This window comes from Brassica napus, chromosome C4 (genome assembly GCF_020379485.1).
Source record: "Brassica napus cultivar Da-Ae chromosome C4, Da-Ae, whole genome shotgun sequence".
Lineage (NCBI taxonomy): Eukaryota > Viridiplantae > Streptophyta > Magnoliopsida > Brassicales > Brassicaceae > Brassica > Brassica napus.
In genome coordinates, this window is record NC_063447.1 from 48,049,583 (window position 1) to 48,067,246 (window position 17,664).

Consider the following 17,664-nt stretch of genomic DNA (forward strand, 5'->3'; position numbering starts at 1 on the left):
ACGACCCGGAGTTTACAAACTCCAGAAGGTACGAACCGGGGTACCTGAAATCCGATCGTGGAATGCCACGAACCTCAAAAGATACTATCATTAGGTACCTAAAACCCCTGAACTACGTTTGGCTTGATCCCTTGACTGGGTACGTAGGCAACTCCGTCATGAGTGCAGCCCCAACCTCTTCTCACCAACCTCCTCACCTAAGCCAAAGGGGCAGGTGTTACCAAGAACACTTAGCCTAAAAATAGTTACTGTGTAAATAATCTGAATCATGTATTCTCTGATATCTGATATTAATAAAACGATTGATTCAGTTTCATAAACATCAAAGGTCTTAAAACCCTCCAAGAAAATTTAGGTCCCCCTAAATCGGGACCTAAGCTCAACAATCTCGAATACATTCAGGTCCCTGAAAACCTGAACCTAAGGTCTTAAAATCCTTAATACACCCAGAGGTCTTAAAATCCTTAACATAAACTAAGGTCTTAAAATCCTTAACAATCAGCAAGGTCTTAAAATCCTTAACAATCAGCAAGGTCTTAAAATCCTTAACATAAACTAAGGTCTTAAAATCCTTAACAATCAGCAAGGTCTTAAAATCCTTAACAATCAACCAGGTCCTAAAATCCTAATCAAAACCAGAAGGTCTTGAAACCCTTATCAAAATCGAAAAGTCTTAAAATCCTAAAGAATCAGGAAAATCCCGAAATTCCTCAATTCCATCCGTTAAACTTCAAAGGCCTCGAAGTCCTTCGAATTAACTCAGGTCCCTATGAATCTAAATAAAGGTTCCTACGAACCTGAACAACCAGGTCCCAGAACCTTACGAATCGGACTCAGGTCCCCGAGCTAAAATCAAGAACTCCTCTTTAAGGTTATCACGACCGAATATCCATTAAGCTAAATGCTTATCATAAATAAAGACTAAAGGTCCTAATCCGACTCAACGATGACGGCACACAACTCATCTGAGATTCGCAATCACTATGATTAAATGAAACGAGGTTAAGTTCAAAAACTTAAAACAGAAATAATAGCCACGATTTAAACATAAGAAAGGGTTTAAAAACCTCCCCAGGCTATTGAAATCCAGCAAGCGTTAAGGTTTAAAGGCCTCCTCAGGCACTAAGTCACAAAACATAACGAAACAAAGCCCTTAGGCCGAAGTCTTAAAAACACAAAACATAAAGTTAAAAGAGCCGTAGCTCTCAATCTTCCTTCTCTTCCTGAATCGGATCACCAGCACCGGCAGGAACTCCCTCATCGACCACATTGCCGTCACCTCCTATTGCTGCCTCGACTGGAGCTAAGTCAGGAGCCATCAAACCCAAATTAGAGCCATACTCCCCAGAAAAGGATGGATTAAACATGTTAATCTCGAAAGTACCTGAACTCTCCGAGATCTGGGGAAGAGGAAGCTTGCTGACCGAGAAGTCAGAGACTTGAGCCTTCTCATACGCAGTTGTCGCTTCTGGTAATAAGGCCACCAATTGGTTGTACTCCTCTTCAACGCTTTGGATCTTGTTGTTCAGCATATCCTTCAAGAGGTCGGCATTAGCTTGGAGCTCCTGAGCGTACACCAAAGCGTCGACCTCATCTTTCTTCCTAGCAAACTTCTCCTTAACACAGACCAGGATCTTGCCGTAAGCTTCGGCGACTTCTTTCTTCCCTTCCCTGACAGCCAGCTTGACTTCAGCTTCCTTGTTCTTCTGGCTATCCCGGGATGAGGCAATGAGCTCACGTACTTGATGCTCAGCTATCTTTCGAGCAGCCTCTAAATCATTGATCCTCCTGCTCTTCACCTGGATATCGAGCTTTTGACTCTCGATCTCTCCTTGCTGAGCATCGGCCTTCGAGCCTAGCCTCGTCACTTCGGCTTCGAGTTCAGAAATTCGAACCCGGGCTTGGTCAAGATCGGTTTTGGCTGCCTTAACCATCTCGGTAACCTCAGCAAGTTCACCAGCATTGGGGGCAGCACACAGAGCATTCTCAAACCTGAGCTGGGCCCTGTTAACAGCCCCAGCCAACTGCAATAAATCCAAAGAAAATATATATATATATCATCGTCTCCAAAGAATGTAAACAAATAACAGATAGAGATCACGTACCTGACCCATACAGTGGGCAATATCGAGATACTCATCTCGGTTAGTCAGGTCCTTGAGCGCTGGAAGGGGACATCCCACGCTCTTCAGGTGCCTCATTATCGCAGCTAGGCCCCAAGAGTCATCCAGGATCGACCCAGGCTTCGAATGGGTAAAGCTCCACCCAACAGTCCCTCCTCTAGAGGACGAGGAAGAAGAACGGATGGAAGCTCCGCCCTGATCGATCCTGGGCCTCTTGTGTCTCGACGGCTCGATCTCAGAGGTACCCTTCGGAGCCTGGTAGTCAGCCTCCGGCACCTGGACCTCAGGGAGAGGAGCAGCATCCTGAGCTACAACCTCAGTTGGAGTAGTCTCGACAACAGGTTTGGATCCTCCGTCGTCCAAAACTTCCTTCATTGAGATAAGGAACGATCCTCCTTGGTTCCTGTCGCTTCCACGAGAAGCACTGGCAGCTTTAGAGGGGTTACCCCTAGAACGGAATGACGGTCGCAGAGTCATGTCACCTGGCTGAGACTTTTCAGTTCCCGAAGCACTAGCACCAGTTGAGATCGATACAACCGAATCGCCTGCCGAAACTGGAACAATGGAAATCCTTAAGTTTAAAAACTTCAAAGCGATAAAATCATTGAAAAGGTTCGGACAAGAACTCACTCTCAAGGTTCTCAGCAGGAATGGGATCTTGGAAAGAGGCGTTGTAGGTATCTGGGAATCTGGCTGCACTTATTCGAGAAGTGGTGTAGGCCACCCAGGTACAGGGACTCTGTTGCAACTTGCGGTATAGAGCCCTGGTGAGCTTGGTAGAGAGCTTCGGGGGATCTTCGATTTCTGCAAGTAAATCAGAGCAAAAGGTTACTCGGCCATAAATGAATAAAACGAAAAAAGCATATCCCTAGAATTCCTAACCAGATGGATTAGTCCAAGTGACCCTAAGGTTCCGACCCACAGGAACCGTCGAAGGATCAACTTTAACGTAAAAATACTTCTTCCTCCAGTCATCATCACTACTAGAGAATCTGAAGATAACATGATTGGGACGACTAGGGAGGTAGTAGGTCCCGGTACCACCCTCCTTAGAGGCGCTTTCCTTCAGGGAAAAGAGGCTCATAAGTTCGGTAAGACCGACGCTAACCCCCTCCTCTTTGGACCTAGTGATAAAGCCGTTTATCACCCGGATAACCGAGGGACAGAGTTGGGAAAGGGCTAACTGATAATGATCTAGTAGATCAAGCAGTAGGGTCGGAAGAGGAAATCTCAAGTGAGACTTGGAGATGTACTTCTCATGGCAACAGAACCAACCCTCCGGAGCGGTCTCGGGGGTTTCGTCAGAATTACAGGCACGGCCAAGCTCCTTTTGGGCGAGAGCTTGAACCATGAGGTTAACCACGTCTTGATTTTTCAGCAACGAAGGCGAGTGAGGACTGCTCCCACTAGAATCGTCTTTCTTCTTCCGTTTAGAAACTCTGGTCGCGATTGCCTCCCTGGCTGTCTTTTTCCCCTTCCTCATCTTGGCTCCGATTTCTTGCTTAACTTTCAGTAGTTTAGCTCCAGAAGCAGAGGGAGGCATCCCGGATTCCCCGGAACCTTCTTTCGGATGATCCATAGTATGGGAAGGTTAAGGAGAAAATCGATTGCAAGGTTTGGGAGAGAATTTGCAGAGAAAAGTAACGAGGAAGATAAAAAAAATCGCAGTAAAATAAAGAGAGAGAAGTTACCTTGAAAACCGAACGGAGGCGTGGAGAAAGTGGAAGGCTAGCAGTTAATGTTCACCGCTTTATATCCCATCACCTCTCGAGATTCGGAAAAGTCATTTCAAACCCTCTCCATCTGAACCATAGATTCTGCCAAACGTAATAAAGACCGTTAGATCGAGTAAGCTGAATCTAAATAGGATAAGAACTAATCATTATCTTAACGAAAAGATAAGATCGATAGCTAGATTCTAGCTTCCGAGACAAAGGATTTTATTCGGAAGCTGGGGGCAACTGTTGGACCCGAATATGACCCTCAGGTGAGGTACCGATAAGCGTGAGCTAGCATGTGGGTTGCGATAAGCCCATCATAACAAAGGGAGCTGAAAGCCGAGCTGACGACTGGACCTGGGAGACATCATAGCAGAGGTCACGACAGAAAGTGAGCTAACACCTTAAGAGACTCGGTCAAGAGGAGCCTAAAGCGAGCTCCGTAATTGAAGCCAAATATCTAGGAGAACAGTTGAAGGGTTGCCAACGAAACCTAGACTATATAAAGATGGAGAAGATAAAAGACAAGGGGCTCTTTTTTTTCATGGATCAACTTTTGTACTAGATTAAAAGCATTACGTATTTTTTGATCATCACAAGATACATTCCTTTGTATTCATCATCTTTCAACTCATCAATAAAATCATATTCATTCTTCAAGTTTATTTACGGGATTCAGCCCACGATTCTCATTCATCTCTCTTGACCTAACCTAAATCTAAGAAGTGAAACCTTGTCTCTCACAGTACGATCCTGATGATCCTGTAGCTTGATCTGAGTAATCTGCCTTAGCTCAGTGAGCTCTCAACACGCTTTGCTTCCCTTCAACTGAACTTCTCAACAAATCCTTTTGTCTTGTAACATACTCGAGTTAGTCACTGACATATGTTTTGGGTAGCTTGTTGCAGGCTTGATTGTACTGAAAAAATGGTTGGTGACGACTTCCATAATGCCAAACCCGTGACTGTTTGGTGATGTTTGGTGATGTTTGGTGAACTTCTCCACCTGAACCGAGAACACTTCTCGATTCTGCTTCTGCTCCAGGTAACATCTCCTCTCTTCTGTCACGATACTTTTAGCCATCAATTGACTCCTCATTCGTAGTCACTAACATGAGTTTGTTGCTTGTGATCTGCGAGGGTGGAGTTTAGACAACCAGAGTCACCTGGAGTGTCTTCCTATCTCATCAGTGGACATTCAAAAGTTCACAGCAAAGCTGGAACTTCTGACCATGTACCGTCTTAGTTAGGAAATCTGCAGGATTAACATTTGTATGAATCTTGTTTAGAACAATGTCTCCTGCTTCCACTAGGTCTCGAATGAAATTGAACTTGGTAGCTATGTGCTTAGTCTTCTCGTGATTGACTGGATTTCTTGCTAGAGCTAGGGCACTTTGAGAATCGCAGTAGAGTTTGATCCCCTGTTGCTTGAAACCTAGTTCATCGCATATTTCCTTTAGCCACATTGCTTCTTTAGCTGCTTCATTCATAGCCATGTATTCGGCTTCTGTAGTAGATAGTGCAACCACTAATTGTAGACATGATTTCCATGAAACTGTATTGCCTGCAAACTTGAATGCATAGCCTGTTACTGACTGTTTCCTGTCAATGTCTGTTGCATAGTCTGAGTCTGAATAACCTTCTACTTGTAGTGTAGAATGCTTTTTGAATGTTAAATCTGAATTCAACGCTCCATGTAAGTATCTTAGGACCCACTTAACTGCTGACCAGTGGTCCCTTCCTGGTTTACTCATGAAGCGACAAACATAGCCTACTGCAAATCCTAGGTCGGGCCTCGACCCGACCATTGCATTCATTAGGCTTCCTACAGCACTGGCATAAGGAATCCTTTCCATATGCGCTGCTTCTTATTTCCATTCTTTTTCTGTTAGACTCTGAAGCTTAAACTGAGACGAGGTGGGAGTGACTACAGCCTTGGCGTCCTGCATTTCAAATGTCTTTAGCACTTTTTCAATGTACTTTCTTTGAGACAGAATCAATGTTCCTTTCTTTCTATCTCTGATGATGTCCATTCCCAATATTCTGGATGCTTTTCCCATGTCTTTCATCTCAAATTCTCCACTCAGCTTCTCTTTAAGATCCTTGATCGCTTTCTTATTTCCTGAAGCAATCAGCATGTCGTCGATATAGAGGAGCAAATAGACGGCTTTGTCGGTTTTAACATCTCTCATGTATACACATAAGTCTTTGCTACACCGCTCAAATAACTGATCCTTCATGAAGTTGTTGAACCGGTGGTTCCATCTCCTTGGAGACTGTTTCAAACCATACAGAGACTTTCTCAGCAGACACACTTTGTTCTATGTTCCTGGTTTTACAAAACCCTCAGGCTATTCCATTAAAATTCTTTCCTCCAAGCTTCCATGTAGAAAAACTGTTTTCACATCCATCTGGTCTAGTTCTAGGTCTAGATTCACCACAATGCTTAGCATAAGCCTGATGGAGACATGTTTTACAACTGGTGAGAAGATCTCATTATAGTCAACTCCTTCTCTATGAGAGTATCCTTTTACAACTAATCTGCCCTTGTATCGTGTATCCTCAACACCTGGGATTCCTGGCTTTATTTTAAATAGCCATCTGCATCCAACAAGCTTTGCCTTCGCATGCCTATCAATGAGATCCCAGGTTCTGTTCTTTCTGTGAGACTCCATTTTTTCTTCTGCAGCATGCTTCCATAGCTTCTTTTCATGACTTCTCATAGCTTCTGCATAGGATTTTGATTCCTGAACTTCCAAATCCTCAACATAGGTGTCTAGAGTTTCAGTGTCACCACTCTCACTCTCAACCTCGTGATCACTTTCACTGTCAACTTCGTGATCTTGTTCTTGGCCACTTGAGCTGTTAGAGCTAGAAGATGATGATTCTTCTCCATCTTGATTAGATGTGCCTTCGGATTCGACAGGAGGAGAAAGTCCTCTGATCAAATCATCACTGAATGAAACCTTCTTCTTAGCTCATTTTTCCGCTTTCTTGGTCACCTTTGTGCTTTCTTTTCCTTTAGCAACAGTGTGCTTGTACAGCTCCTCCTCGTTGAAGACAACGTTTCTGCTTGTTCTGCATCTGCCTTCATCTTCTATCCAAACTCTGTAACCTTTAGTGCCCATAGGGTATCCCACGAACACTCCCTTGATGGCTCTAGGTCCCGTTTTCTCCTCAGTTACGTGCACATAAGCAGTGCATCCAAACGTTCTGAGATGTCCCAAATCAGGTTTAGAACCTGACCACACTTCTTCAGGCATTCTGAATTTCAGCGTAGAGTTAGGAGACCTGTTAATTAAATAGATCGCAGTAGATGCAGCTTCTGCCCAGAAGCTTTGGTCCAAGCCAGATTCGGCTAACATGCATCTCACCTTATCCATAATTGTTTTGTTCATTCTTTCTGAAACTCCATTCTGCTGCGGGGTATAAGTGTAGGTTCTGGGCCTCTTAATCCCAGCCTTCTTGCAGTAATCATCAAACTATTTATTACAGAACTCCAAACCATTTTATGTTCTTAAACACTTGATTTTCTTCTTTGTCTTAGTTTCAACTTCAACCTTCCATTCTCTGAACTTAGAAAATACCTCATCTTTAGTATTCAGAAAACAAATCTAGACCTTTTTTGAAAAGTCATCAATAAAAGTAACAAAGTACTTAGTCCCAGCAAGGCTGTCTGGTATAGAAGGAGAACCCCATAAATCAGAATGAACATACTCCAGAATCCCATTAGTCACATGTTTAGCTTTAGGAAAGCTTTGCTTGTGTGACTTTCCAATAATACAATGTTCACAGAAATCCAATGTCTTAACATCCTTGTCAATGATAAATCCCCTTTTGACAAGTTCAGTCATGTTGTTAAGACTCATATGACCGAGGCGTGAATGCCAAACATTAGTCATATTCTTCTCTGCTCTAGATAGATTAGCCTCTCCTCTTAAGACTGTCCCTTGAAGATAATACAGTCCCAAATGATATCTTCCAGAAAGAACCCTTTTATCATCCTTGTAGAAATTAACTGTAAGATCTCTTCCTTCATATCGACAACCTGCGGTTTCCAAAAGAAATTAAATTCCTGCTCATATCTGGTATGTATCTAACTCCTGTTAAGATAACCATAGAACCGTCTGGATTTAGAATTTTAATTTTCCCAATTCCCTGAATGTTGCTGTGAGTGTTGTTTGCCATCAACACTTTGCCTCCCTTGAATTCTTCCAATTCAAATTAGAAGCTCTTATCAGGTGTGATATGAAACGAGCATCCTGAGTCCATCACCCACTCGTCCTTCGTGTATTGAGTGCTGACTGAGTATTAGAGGTTGCTTTGCCTCTTCTGCTACATTTGCTGAGTCTTGCGACTTGGTTGATCTTCTCTCAGGGCAATCACGCTTCCAATGACCCTCTTTTCCACATACGAAACACCCCTTAGTGTTTTTGTTGTTCCTGGAATGTGACTTAGATCTTCCATGTCGGCTCTGAGATCTTCCTTTGTATGATTTTCCATTGCCCTTTCCGGATCTTTGTTCTGATCTGCCTCTGTCTACAAGCAGACCTTCTCCACCTGATCTAGTGAACTTACCACTCTCGATCAACTCTCTTTCTTTAGACTTTGCAGCACCAGTTACCTCAGCTAGGCTCAATGTGTCTCTCCCATACTTGAGAGTCTCCTTGAGTTGATCATACTTAACAGGTAGAGAACTCAACAGTAAAATAGCTTGAACCTCCTCTGATACTTCAACTTGCAGATTTTTTAAGTCTACTACAAGCTTTAAGAAGTCATCAACATTCTTATCAATAGATTTTGAGTCAACCATCTTGAAAGTGTAGAACCTGAGCTGTAGATAAATCTTGTTGGGTAGGGAAGTCTCTGTGTAGAGATTGTTCAGTGTACTCCACATTGCAGCAGCAGTCTCACAATGTTGAATTTTTCTTAGTACCTTGTTCCCAACATTCAGCACAATCAGGTATTTGGCTTTCTCTGATTATCGCAGGTGCAGGGTCAACAATTCCAGCAAGTCCCTTTCCCGAGTCCTTCATGGCAGACTCGGGTTCATCCTTTGCGTATGGTCCCTCCTTTAGAAGCTTCTCGTCAGTGATAATGGATTTAAGTCCAAGCACTCCAAAGTGAGCAAGCATCCTCACCTTCCATAGGGCGAAATTACCATCACCCTCGAACCGATCAATATCCACACGTTCCTTCGAAGTCACCATCGAACATAGGCCTGGGCATAAAATCCGGAACCCGAAATCTGAACCGAACCCGAACCGAAAAACCCGATCCGTTATCCGACCCGAAATGTAAAAATACCCGAACGGGTCTTGTAGGGTGGTATAAAAAATATCCGAACCCGAAGTGTTATTAACCGAACCCGAACGGGTAACCCGAAAAATCCGAAATTAATAGTCAATATAAATATTTTGAAATATATATAAGTATTTCAATTATTAAATTAAATATTTGTGGCAATATGATATATAATAATAAATATTAAAATCTTAATAAATGCTTTAAGTACACAATTAGTTATAAATAAGTATTTTATCATTTGATCATTGAAATAAAAAGGCTACTCTCTATAAAACAATACATATTGTTTACAAATGATGTTTGTTTTCACGTTTGATTTAACATTTTATTGTTATTTTATCAATTTTATGTGTCATAGATTAATTTTTATTTAATTTAGATGTTTTTCTTTATGTCTTGTTTCAAAAGTTTTGTTTTTACTTCGGTTATATCCGAACCGAACCGATATAACCTGAATCCGTACGATATATGATTACTTTATGGGTTTTAGGACGCAATACAATTTTGAACCAAACCCGAAGTGTTATTATCCGAAACCGACCCGTACTAATAAAATTTTAGTATGGGACCTAGGAGCGTAAACCCGAAAATCCTAAAACCCGAAAAATCCGACTCGAACGCCAACGGGTACCCGAACGCCCATGCCTAATCGAATAGGTAATGGATATGACTTTGTCTCTCTCTCTCCTAAGTAGCCTTAATAATCCGGAAGCTCTGATACCACTAGTAGAAGAATTTAGCTTAGGTTACTTAGGTTTCAAGTTTGTCTTAGATCTAGGTTTAAACTGAAAGTAACGACACAGTCAATTTAACGAGTTCCCGGCCCTCGGCGCAGTATGTCTCGTGGGAGAACTCCTACTTCCAAAATCCACTAGATCAAAAGAGACTCTAGAGACACCAAATTAGTGTTCTAGATAGTTTGTTACACAAGTATCAAATACTCTTCACAAGAGAATACAACAAAACCCTTAGATCAACTAGACTTAAGCCTAAGCTATTGATCTTGTATTGTTGTCTCCTTCCCCTTGCATTTCCCCTTGATATGAATACTTGTTGATGTATGCTCTGTAACAATCTGCTTGTGCTTCTACGGCTTAACCTGATGACCATACTAACAATATATTTATATGTGATCAGGTGCTTTAGCTGGAGTGGGCCTGCGTGTTCTTGGTCCAAGTCATAATAACATTGCTTCCGGCCCATCAGTATTGCCGAAGCCCGAGCTATATTCACAAGATTCATAATTAGTATGTCTTGTCTCATGGATTTAACCTTTTCTTATAAAAGTATTATAATTGTTTATGTTGAAAAGTTGTGGTACATCTCGACTGTATACACGCGGGCAGAGGGTGGACGAAGCTGTCATATGTTAGTTAATGAACTTAATGTTAATTTAATTAATATTTAGGAGAGTTAATATATATTCCCTTCGTTTCACAAAAATAGATGTTTTAGAAGAAAATTTTTATTTTTGTATTTTTATGAAAAAAATGTAAACTTCCACAAAATTAATTGATTTTATTAAATTATTATTGTTTAAAAGTTATCATTTTAGATACCATATATACTGATATACTTTCTTTGTTTCATAAAGATAAAAATTTAGTGTTTCACGTCTTTTAAGAAAATGCTTCTAATTATACATATGGAAACCGCTTAACACACATTCCCGTTTTCTAGTGCTTCTAATTGGTATCCCCCGTTTCATTTTAGTTATCACTTTAAATGTATGCACACAAATTAGAAAAATATTTAGTTTTGTATATTTATTATATAAAAATATTATTATAATAAACATAACCACATTTCAACTAATAGAAAAATAGATTGAGATATAAAATAATAAATTTGACACTAAAATTATACATTGACATTTATTTTGAAACAAAAAAAATTACTGTGCAATGACAACTAAACTGAAACGGAGAGAGTATTACAGTTTGAAATCCTTAGTTACCACTCCTTCCGTTTCGATTTAATTGTCTTTCTGAGGAAAAAAATTCGTTTCAAAATAAGTGTCGTTTTATTGTTTCAATGCAAAATTTATTATTAAGATTCTCTATTTTATTTTCTATTGGTTGAAATATGGTTAGGTGTATAGATAATTGTGTTTTTCTTTTGGAAATATACAAAATCATATGTTTTATTAATCTGTGTGCATAAATCTAGAACGACAATTAAAATGAAACGGATGGAGTAGTACTTAATTAGAATTTGAAATCTACCTAACAAAGTATTTCACTTAAGTTACAAAATTGTTTGACCTTATATTAATTGTATCTTCGTGAGAAATGTATAATTTGAATCTTTATTTCCTGGAAACCTTGACCTTGTCATATTTTCTAATTAACCAAAGTAGTATTATATAATTAATTTAATTCATAGAACTAGTTACAAGCCCTTGGCTTTTGGTGGACGGTGGCTTAAGCTAACAATTTTTGTTTTTTTTTTTGTCAAGCCCAAAATGTTTTTTTTTTAATCTCTTTAACCTGCACATAACTTGTTTAAGATTTTATAGGGAAATTGACTACAAAAAAAATAAAAATGCAGTTGAATAAACAACGTATGAAACCGATGTATTGGCTGAGAACGCCTGTTATATGCGGATAAGCAATTAAAAAGGTACATTTAGAGGCAAAAACGATCTGCCTCAAGATGTCTATATGCACTAATCTCACTCACTGGTACAACTCTAGAGTACATGAAGTATAATTCTTAAACGTGTTAAGGTTCCGTTTATTGTCTTAAAATTTTGGTTGCTACATTAATATTTTGGACTGTTAAATACCCTGACTTGACATAGCACCATCCTTTTTTTAAAACAATATACATTTGTTCCAAACCTAGAACTAAACTTAATACTAGTCTTATGCAGAAATGAACATGGCGCGCCTTACTACCAGCCATGGACTCATGATTAAAGTTATATATATTTTTAATTTTTTTGGGTCAGATTAAAGTTATAGATATTTATAATTATCTCTCAGAAAGTGTCCTGCTTACAAAGCTAACAAAGATTGAATGGGTGACGAATGGTAAGGACGGGCTCCTTCCTGCTCCTAGGTTGCAAGTTCGAACCCTGTTAGAGGGAACTACCTCATGATGTTTCTGGACACCCCGCACGGATATGAACCTATGCTTTAGGGTCCATTTGCATATCCAGAGAGAAGGTCTATCTGTGGGCTGCACATCCACTTGGGGATTAGTCTGGGCTCTTCCATAGACCCGAGATACTTCCAGGTTAATAAAAAAAAAAAAATGGTTGAGGGAGTTTTTTTTTTGTTTAGAAATTTAAACAAACTCCAGACAATCTCTTTCAAACCTTTAAATTTCTTCTTTTTTCCCTGGTTGACAATATTGCATTACATTTTAGTTATGTTACAAAATGATCAATGTACCACATCAATAATTATGGTCTCATGTAACGTAGAGAAAGACGTGACAATCAATCCACCATCGGTTAAATCCGGTTTATAATCTCTCATAGCCGCTTAAAAATGCCAATCACTTGTTACGGTTCGTCACCTGTCTTCCCGGTAACCTCCCGTCCTCTCTATTCCAAAGCTCTCCAAATTAAATAAATAAATATTTTATTCATTTTCTCACCAATGCCTTGCACAAAAATTCAAACTCCGTCTCAACGATTATTACCTGACGCGCCACGATCCGTCCCTGAAGAAGCCATTTTCGAACGATGGAGCCGCCTAAGTCAGATATCGAAGTGAAGATTGCGCAGCCGATCGTCGATCCGAAAGCTGCGGATCAAGGACAGAAGAAGGGAGGCGGCAATGCGAGCATCGAGATGAAAGGGAGCGACCCAACAGCGGCGCAACCGCCGGTTCGAACTGGATCGAAGAAAAACGTCCATTGGAGCCCCGAATTGGTTTCCGGGTCTCAGGAACCGGATCATTCGTCTTACCCGGCCGGATCTAATCCGTACATTGCTCGTTCTCCCCCAGAGACTTCGTTAAAAGGTTAAGAGTGTACATTAGGTTTCGTAACGGTCAGATTTAAACTTTGATCTCTTTTTTTTTTTTTATATTGGAGCAGATACGATGGAGTCTGTGAAAGGAGCGCTAGGGAGATGGGGAAGGAAAGTTGCTGAAGCTGCCAAGAAGACGGAGAGCCTCGCCGGGAACACGTGGCAGCATCGTAAGTTCTTTTTTTTTTTTTTATTACAACAATGGGATCTTGTCTGAATGATGTTTGTACTTTTGAGTGATGTCTCGACCAGTGAGGACTGCTCCGAGTTTTGCCGATGCTGCTATGGGAAGAATTGCGCAGAGTACCAAGGTTATTGCAGAAGGAGGGTACGAGAAGATTTTCAGACAAACCTTTGAGACCGATCCAGAAGAAGAGCTGTTGAACTCTTTTGCATGTTACTTGTCCACCTCGGCTGGCCCTGTTATGGGAGTTCTTTATGTATCCACTGCTAAGCTTGCTTACTCTAGTGACAACCCTTTATCTTACAAAAATGATGGTCAAACCCAATGGAGCTACTACAAGGTAATAACACCATATATCTTCTTGTCTGATCAGAATTAATGCCTAGTTATGAATTGTTTGTAGTAGCCTCTAGGATGAGCTGTCTTATTTAGATTTAGTGCATTGTAACTTACTCCAGTAATTATAAATAAACACTCCTCTGTTTCATCGTTGCTAGATGCTTAAGACAATGCCTCGTTATGGGTTGTTAATTGTTAGTAGCATCAACTAATAAGCTTCCTAAGAGTGATTCATTTTGTGTAGGATTTGTGAGAGTAGTAATGCGACAGCATCGGTTTTCATCTTTTGTTACCTCTAAACTATTCAATAAGTTAGCATCACTTTAAATCGTTTACCCGTTTCAGTAAACTTGCTTAACTAACACTCGTTGGCATCAGTTTGTCAGTGCAATAAACTTTGCTACGATGAGCGTCAGCTTTCATCTCTGTTCTTTGTTTTATACATTTCAATAAACTTCTGCTTGATTAACACTTTTGGTGTCTTGTTTGTTTAAACAGGTAGTTATACCATTACATCAACTTAAAGCAGTGAACCCATCAGCAAGCATAGTGAATCCTGCCGACAAATACATACAGGTGATTTCGGTAGACAATCATGAGTTCTGGTTCATGGGTTTCTTGAACTACGAAGGCGCTGTCACCTCTCTGCAAGAATCTTTGCAAGACAGTGGTTTACGGTCAGTGTGAGTGATTGATACACACACACTTGGTGGATTCTTTGATGACCATTTTAAGCCTATTGATGATTGAGATACTCTCTCTTTTTTTTCTTTTTTTTTGCTTAGTTATTATGATTACAGAAGACTCGATTAACATTATTTGCATCAAATATATAATCTCTAAAATTCTTTTTGCTATATTATGTCTGTCTTTGTGCCATATCGTTCCATTAGGTGTTATATTGATTGCTGTATAACGGCGTTGAGAAAGACCATGACGTGTGTGTGTGTATGCTGCAACTTATTGTAATAGTCAAAATGTAAGACTCCTAACTGCCTTTGAGTTCTTGAAATCATCAGTATATATAGCATTCTTGGTTCCTTATTTTGATGTATCGAAAACCAGTGAAGTTAGTTCAAAGCATTGGTTTCATTGAATCACTTACCAAACTTGTACAGTTCAAATGTGTTTCACCATCACTAAGGACCACTTTTTGTTTTGTTTTTTAACCACCTCTCCTGATTCTGTTCACGGTTTCTCTACTTCAAAATTATCTGTAGTACCATAATGTGGTCCTTAACTTCTATGATTCATCAGTTTCACCTGAATTTTGGTAAATGGTCCCTTTTTTTTATCCTGACAAAAAAAAAAAGGGACCTTTTTTCGCTTTCGAATTTTAATATTAGAATTGAATCGTTAATAGTATACATAGAAACAATGACAATTTTCTACATAAATTAACTGTAAGTTACTTTCATTAAATAAATTTACCAAGGTAGTTTATGTATGCGATATTATTAGTTTTCCATAGTCTACAAGACTACAACTCACACATAACATGGCAATGATAGCAGAACTCAATAGATTCCTATAATGAATATGTCAAAACTACAAAAACGTGAATCAAAATAAAAAAAAACTGAGCGTGACAAAGGGGGAAAAGCAAGAAACTGAGGGCCAAAGAGCAAAGAGAGGCTCAAATTCTGTGAAGCTTGGGGTAAGTTTATGAAGGTCCCCCCACACTGATCACTCTTTTATCACATGTGGAACGATTTTCTACATGCACTCTCACAGGCTTTTCAACTTTCTACATTTTGACCTTGTTTTTTCTTTTAACCTTTATCCCCCCATTTTACTTTTTTTTTCTTTCCCTTTAAGGAATAGCATAAGTAAATCACTAATTCGGAATATTAAATCTGCGAATGTGGTGATCAAAGTTGATGAAGAGGTTTCATAAGAATAAATTATAACAAGTTAATGTTCACGAGAACCAAAATCTTTCTTGTGGATATTAGTCAGAGATCTTATTCAATCTAGTGTAAGTTCCTGTATAGTAATAATAATAAAAAAAAAGAATTGGACCGTATAACATTCAAACAATTAATAATTCACTAGCTATCTAAATATCATAACTCACCGATACACCGCTTTTCTTTTATAAATAATAGCCATATTGCCCTCATGAATAACTGGAGAAACCTACAAACAAAACCAAAATTTAATAATAGTTAACGTGGCAATGTTACTCGTGTCCCTTTGTTAGTCATACCTTTTAATAATCACACATATCTTTAAATATTATTTTTATTAGTAAATATTAGAAAGATTGATCAATTTTGTTCAGATGTGTAACGCCTCCCGAAAAACTCTATTGTGTTCATGGTGAAGGATTACAGTGAGCAGACACAAAAACTCTTTCATTTTTTTTTCTTCTTATCTTAAATCATTGATTACTTACAATCATGCTTTTACTTTAATACTCTGTGTTTTGTTTCTAGTTTTGTTTTCTAATAACAGTGGTAAAGAATAACGACGGCGGATCAGTAATAATGTCGCCTTGTCGGAAAAAGAAAGAGATGAAGACGAACTTTATATGGGTGATGAAGAATAAGATTGTGAGCCTAGTAAATGTGTGGTCACCATTAACATGTCTAAAAAAAAAGAAATGAAGAAGATGAAACTCTCCATCCATACTATATACGGTGAAAAGAATAGTATAGTATATAGATTTTAGTGTTACTTATTTATGTAAGGGTATCATACTATTTGAGACATATTTCTATACTATTTCTTAAATATATAATAATATGTCATGTTTTCAAATTTGATAGTTCTCTTCTCTGTAATTTTGTGTGATTGATTGTAATATAAAATTCATTTTTCTCGAGTGTTGGACAAATTGATTATTTGTAAGATTTGCTTACTATACTATTAGACTATATGGAATATAAGATATACAACATGTTAACCAAGTAAATGGCATCCAAGTGTCAAATATTGAAAAACAATTTATAGATTGTATTTGGTTTATAGGTTCCTGCTTAGGGTTTAGATTTACTAAGTAGAGGTTTGAGTATAGTAAACCATATTAAATACATTCTAGTTGGGTTTATGCTTCCTTGATTAGGGTTTAGTTTTATTAATTAGTGGCTTGTCTTGTATTGTTGTATTTTTTCGGGTGGGAAGAGCTTACTGTTTGCATTTCATACTATGGATACATCACTGGACAAAGTTGATTATTTGGAACATTCGTTACTATATTATTTAGACTATATGGAATAGAAGATATGCAACATGCTAACCAAGTAAGTGTGCCTTCAAGTGTCCAATATTGGAAAAACATTTATATATTGTATTTGGGTTTTATAGGTTCCTGCCTAGGGTTTAGATTTACTAAGTAGAAGTTTGTGTATAGCAAGCCATATTTATACATTCTATTTGGGTTTATGCTTCCTTGATTAGGGTTTAGTTTTACTAATCAGTGGCATGTCTTGTATTTTTGTATTTTTTTCGTGGGGAGAGCTTGCTGTTTGCATTTCATACTATGGATACATCACTGGAAAAAATTAATTATTTGAAACATTCATTTACTATATTATTTAGACTATATGGAATAGAAGATATGCAACTTGCTAATCAAGTAAGTGTGCCTTCAAGTGTCCAATATTAGAAAACAATTTATAGATTGTATTTGGGTTTATAGGTTTCTGCCTAGGGTTTAGATTTACTAAGTAGAGGTTTGTGTATAGTAAAACATATTATATACATTTATTTGGTTTATGCTTTTTGATTAGGGTTTAGCTTTATTAATCAGTGGTGTGTGTGTTTTGTATAATTTTCAGTAGAGGTTTGAGTGAGATGCACTAGTACGAGATAGCGTAACCGAGATAGAATAGTATACACGCAATCTGGTAAGCATTAACTTCTTCATGGATTCATCTTCTTTTATCTATGTTTATTTATGTGGTAAAAAATTAAAGTGATGTGGTTCTTTTTTCTTTTGTAAGTTATGCAAAGGTCACATAAATTGGGGCACATATGTTGGTTTTCAACATCCACCTCTTTATCATTT

At 38.7% G+C, this 17,664-nt stretch overlaps 3 protein-coding genes across 4 annotated transcripts; 1 reads left to right on the forward strand and 2 right to left on the reverse strand.

Annotated features, from left to right (window-relative positions):
* Positions 1 to 966: 966 nt before the first annotated feature.
* LOC106429383 (uncharacterized protein At3g60930, chloroplastic-like) lies at positions 967 to 3,702 on the reverse strand. The gene is made up of 4 exons (XM_048755950.1): positions 3,046 to 3,702; positions 2,754 to 2,991; positions 2,106 to 2,677; positions 967 to 2,024 (listed from the first exon to the last, which is right to left on the reverse strand). Exons 1-4 carry the CDS (start codon positions 3,700 to 3,702, stop codon positions 1,206 to 1,208), a joined length of 2,286 nt encoding a protein of 761 aa, XP_048611907.1. The 3' UTR covers positions 967 to 1,205.
* Positions 3,703 to 4,935: 1,233 nt separating this feature from the next.
* On the reverse strand, positions 4,936 to 5,696 carry LOC125586133 (secreted RxLR effector protein 161-like). The gene is made up of 2 exons (XM_048755951.1): positions 5,079 to 5,696; positions 4,936 to 5,019 (listed from the first exon to the last, which is right to left on the reverse strand). Exons 1-2 carry the CDS (start codon positions 5,694 to 5,696, stop codon positions 4,936 to 4,938), a joined length of 702 nt encoding a protein of 233 aa, XP_048611908.1.
* A 6,989-nt stretch (positions 5,697 to 12,685) lies between these two features.
* LOC125586318 (GLABRA2 expression modulator-like) lies at positions 12,686 to 14,509 on the forward strand. Of its 2 annotated transcripts, none has more exons than XM_048756315.1 (4): positions 12,686 to 13,121; positions 13,198 to 13,299; positions 13,367 to 13,653; positions 14,151 to 14,509. In XM_048756315.1, the coding sequence occupies exons 1-4, from the start codon at positions 12,842 to 12,844 to the stop codon at positions 14,337 to 14,339; spliced, it is 858 nt and encodes a 285-aa protein (XP_048612272.1). In that variant the 5' UTR covers positions 12,686 to 12,841; the 3' UTR covers positions 14,340 to 14,509. The 2 variants fall into 2 exon arrangements, with proteins under 2 accessions (XP_048612272.1, XP_048612273.1); XM_048756316.1 differs by having other exon boundaries at positions 12,693 to 13,121; positions 13,382 to 13,653.
* Positions 14,510 to 17,664: the final 3,155 nt, after the last annotated feature.

Coding starts and splice junctions, on each gene's coding strand:
- LOC106429383 (XM_048755950.1), bottom strand. CDS start 3,702: ATGGATCATCCGAAAGAAGGTTCCGGGGAATCCGGGATGCCTCCCTCT. Junction 2,678..2,753: donor TCCTGCTGAGAACCTTGAGA/GTGAGTTCTTGT, acceptor CCATTGTTCCAG/TTTCGGCAGGCGATTCGGTT. Junction 2,025..2,105: donor TTGCCCACTGTATGGGTCAG/GTACGTGATCTC, acceptor GATTTATTGCAG/TTGGCTGGGGCTGTTAACAG.
- LOC125586133 (XM_048755951.1), bottom strand. CDS start 5,696: ATGGAAAGGATTCCTTATGCCAGTGCTGTAGGAAGCCTAATGAATGCA. Junction 5,020..5,078: donor CAGATTTCCTAACTAAGACG/GTACATGGTCAG, acceptor CTGATGAGATAG/GAAGACACTCCAGGTGACTC.
- LOC125586318 (XM_048756315.1), top strand. CDS start 12,842: ATGGAGCCGCCTAAGTCAGATATCGAAGTGAAGATTGCGCAGCCGATC. Junction 13,122..13,197: donor CCCAGAGACTTCGTTAAAAG/GTTAAGAGTGTA, acceptor ATATTGGAGCAG/ATACGATGGAGTCTGTGAAA. Junction 13,654..14,150: donor CCCAATGGAGCTACTACAAG/GTAATAACACCA, acceptor TTGTTTAAACAG/GTAGTTATACCATTACATCA.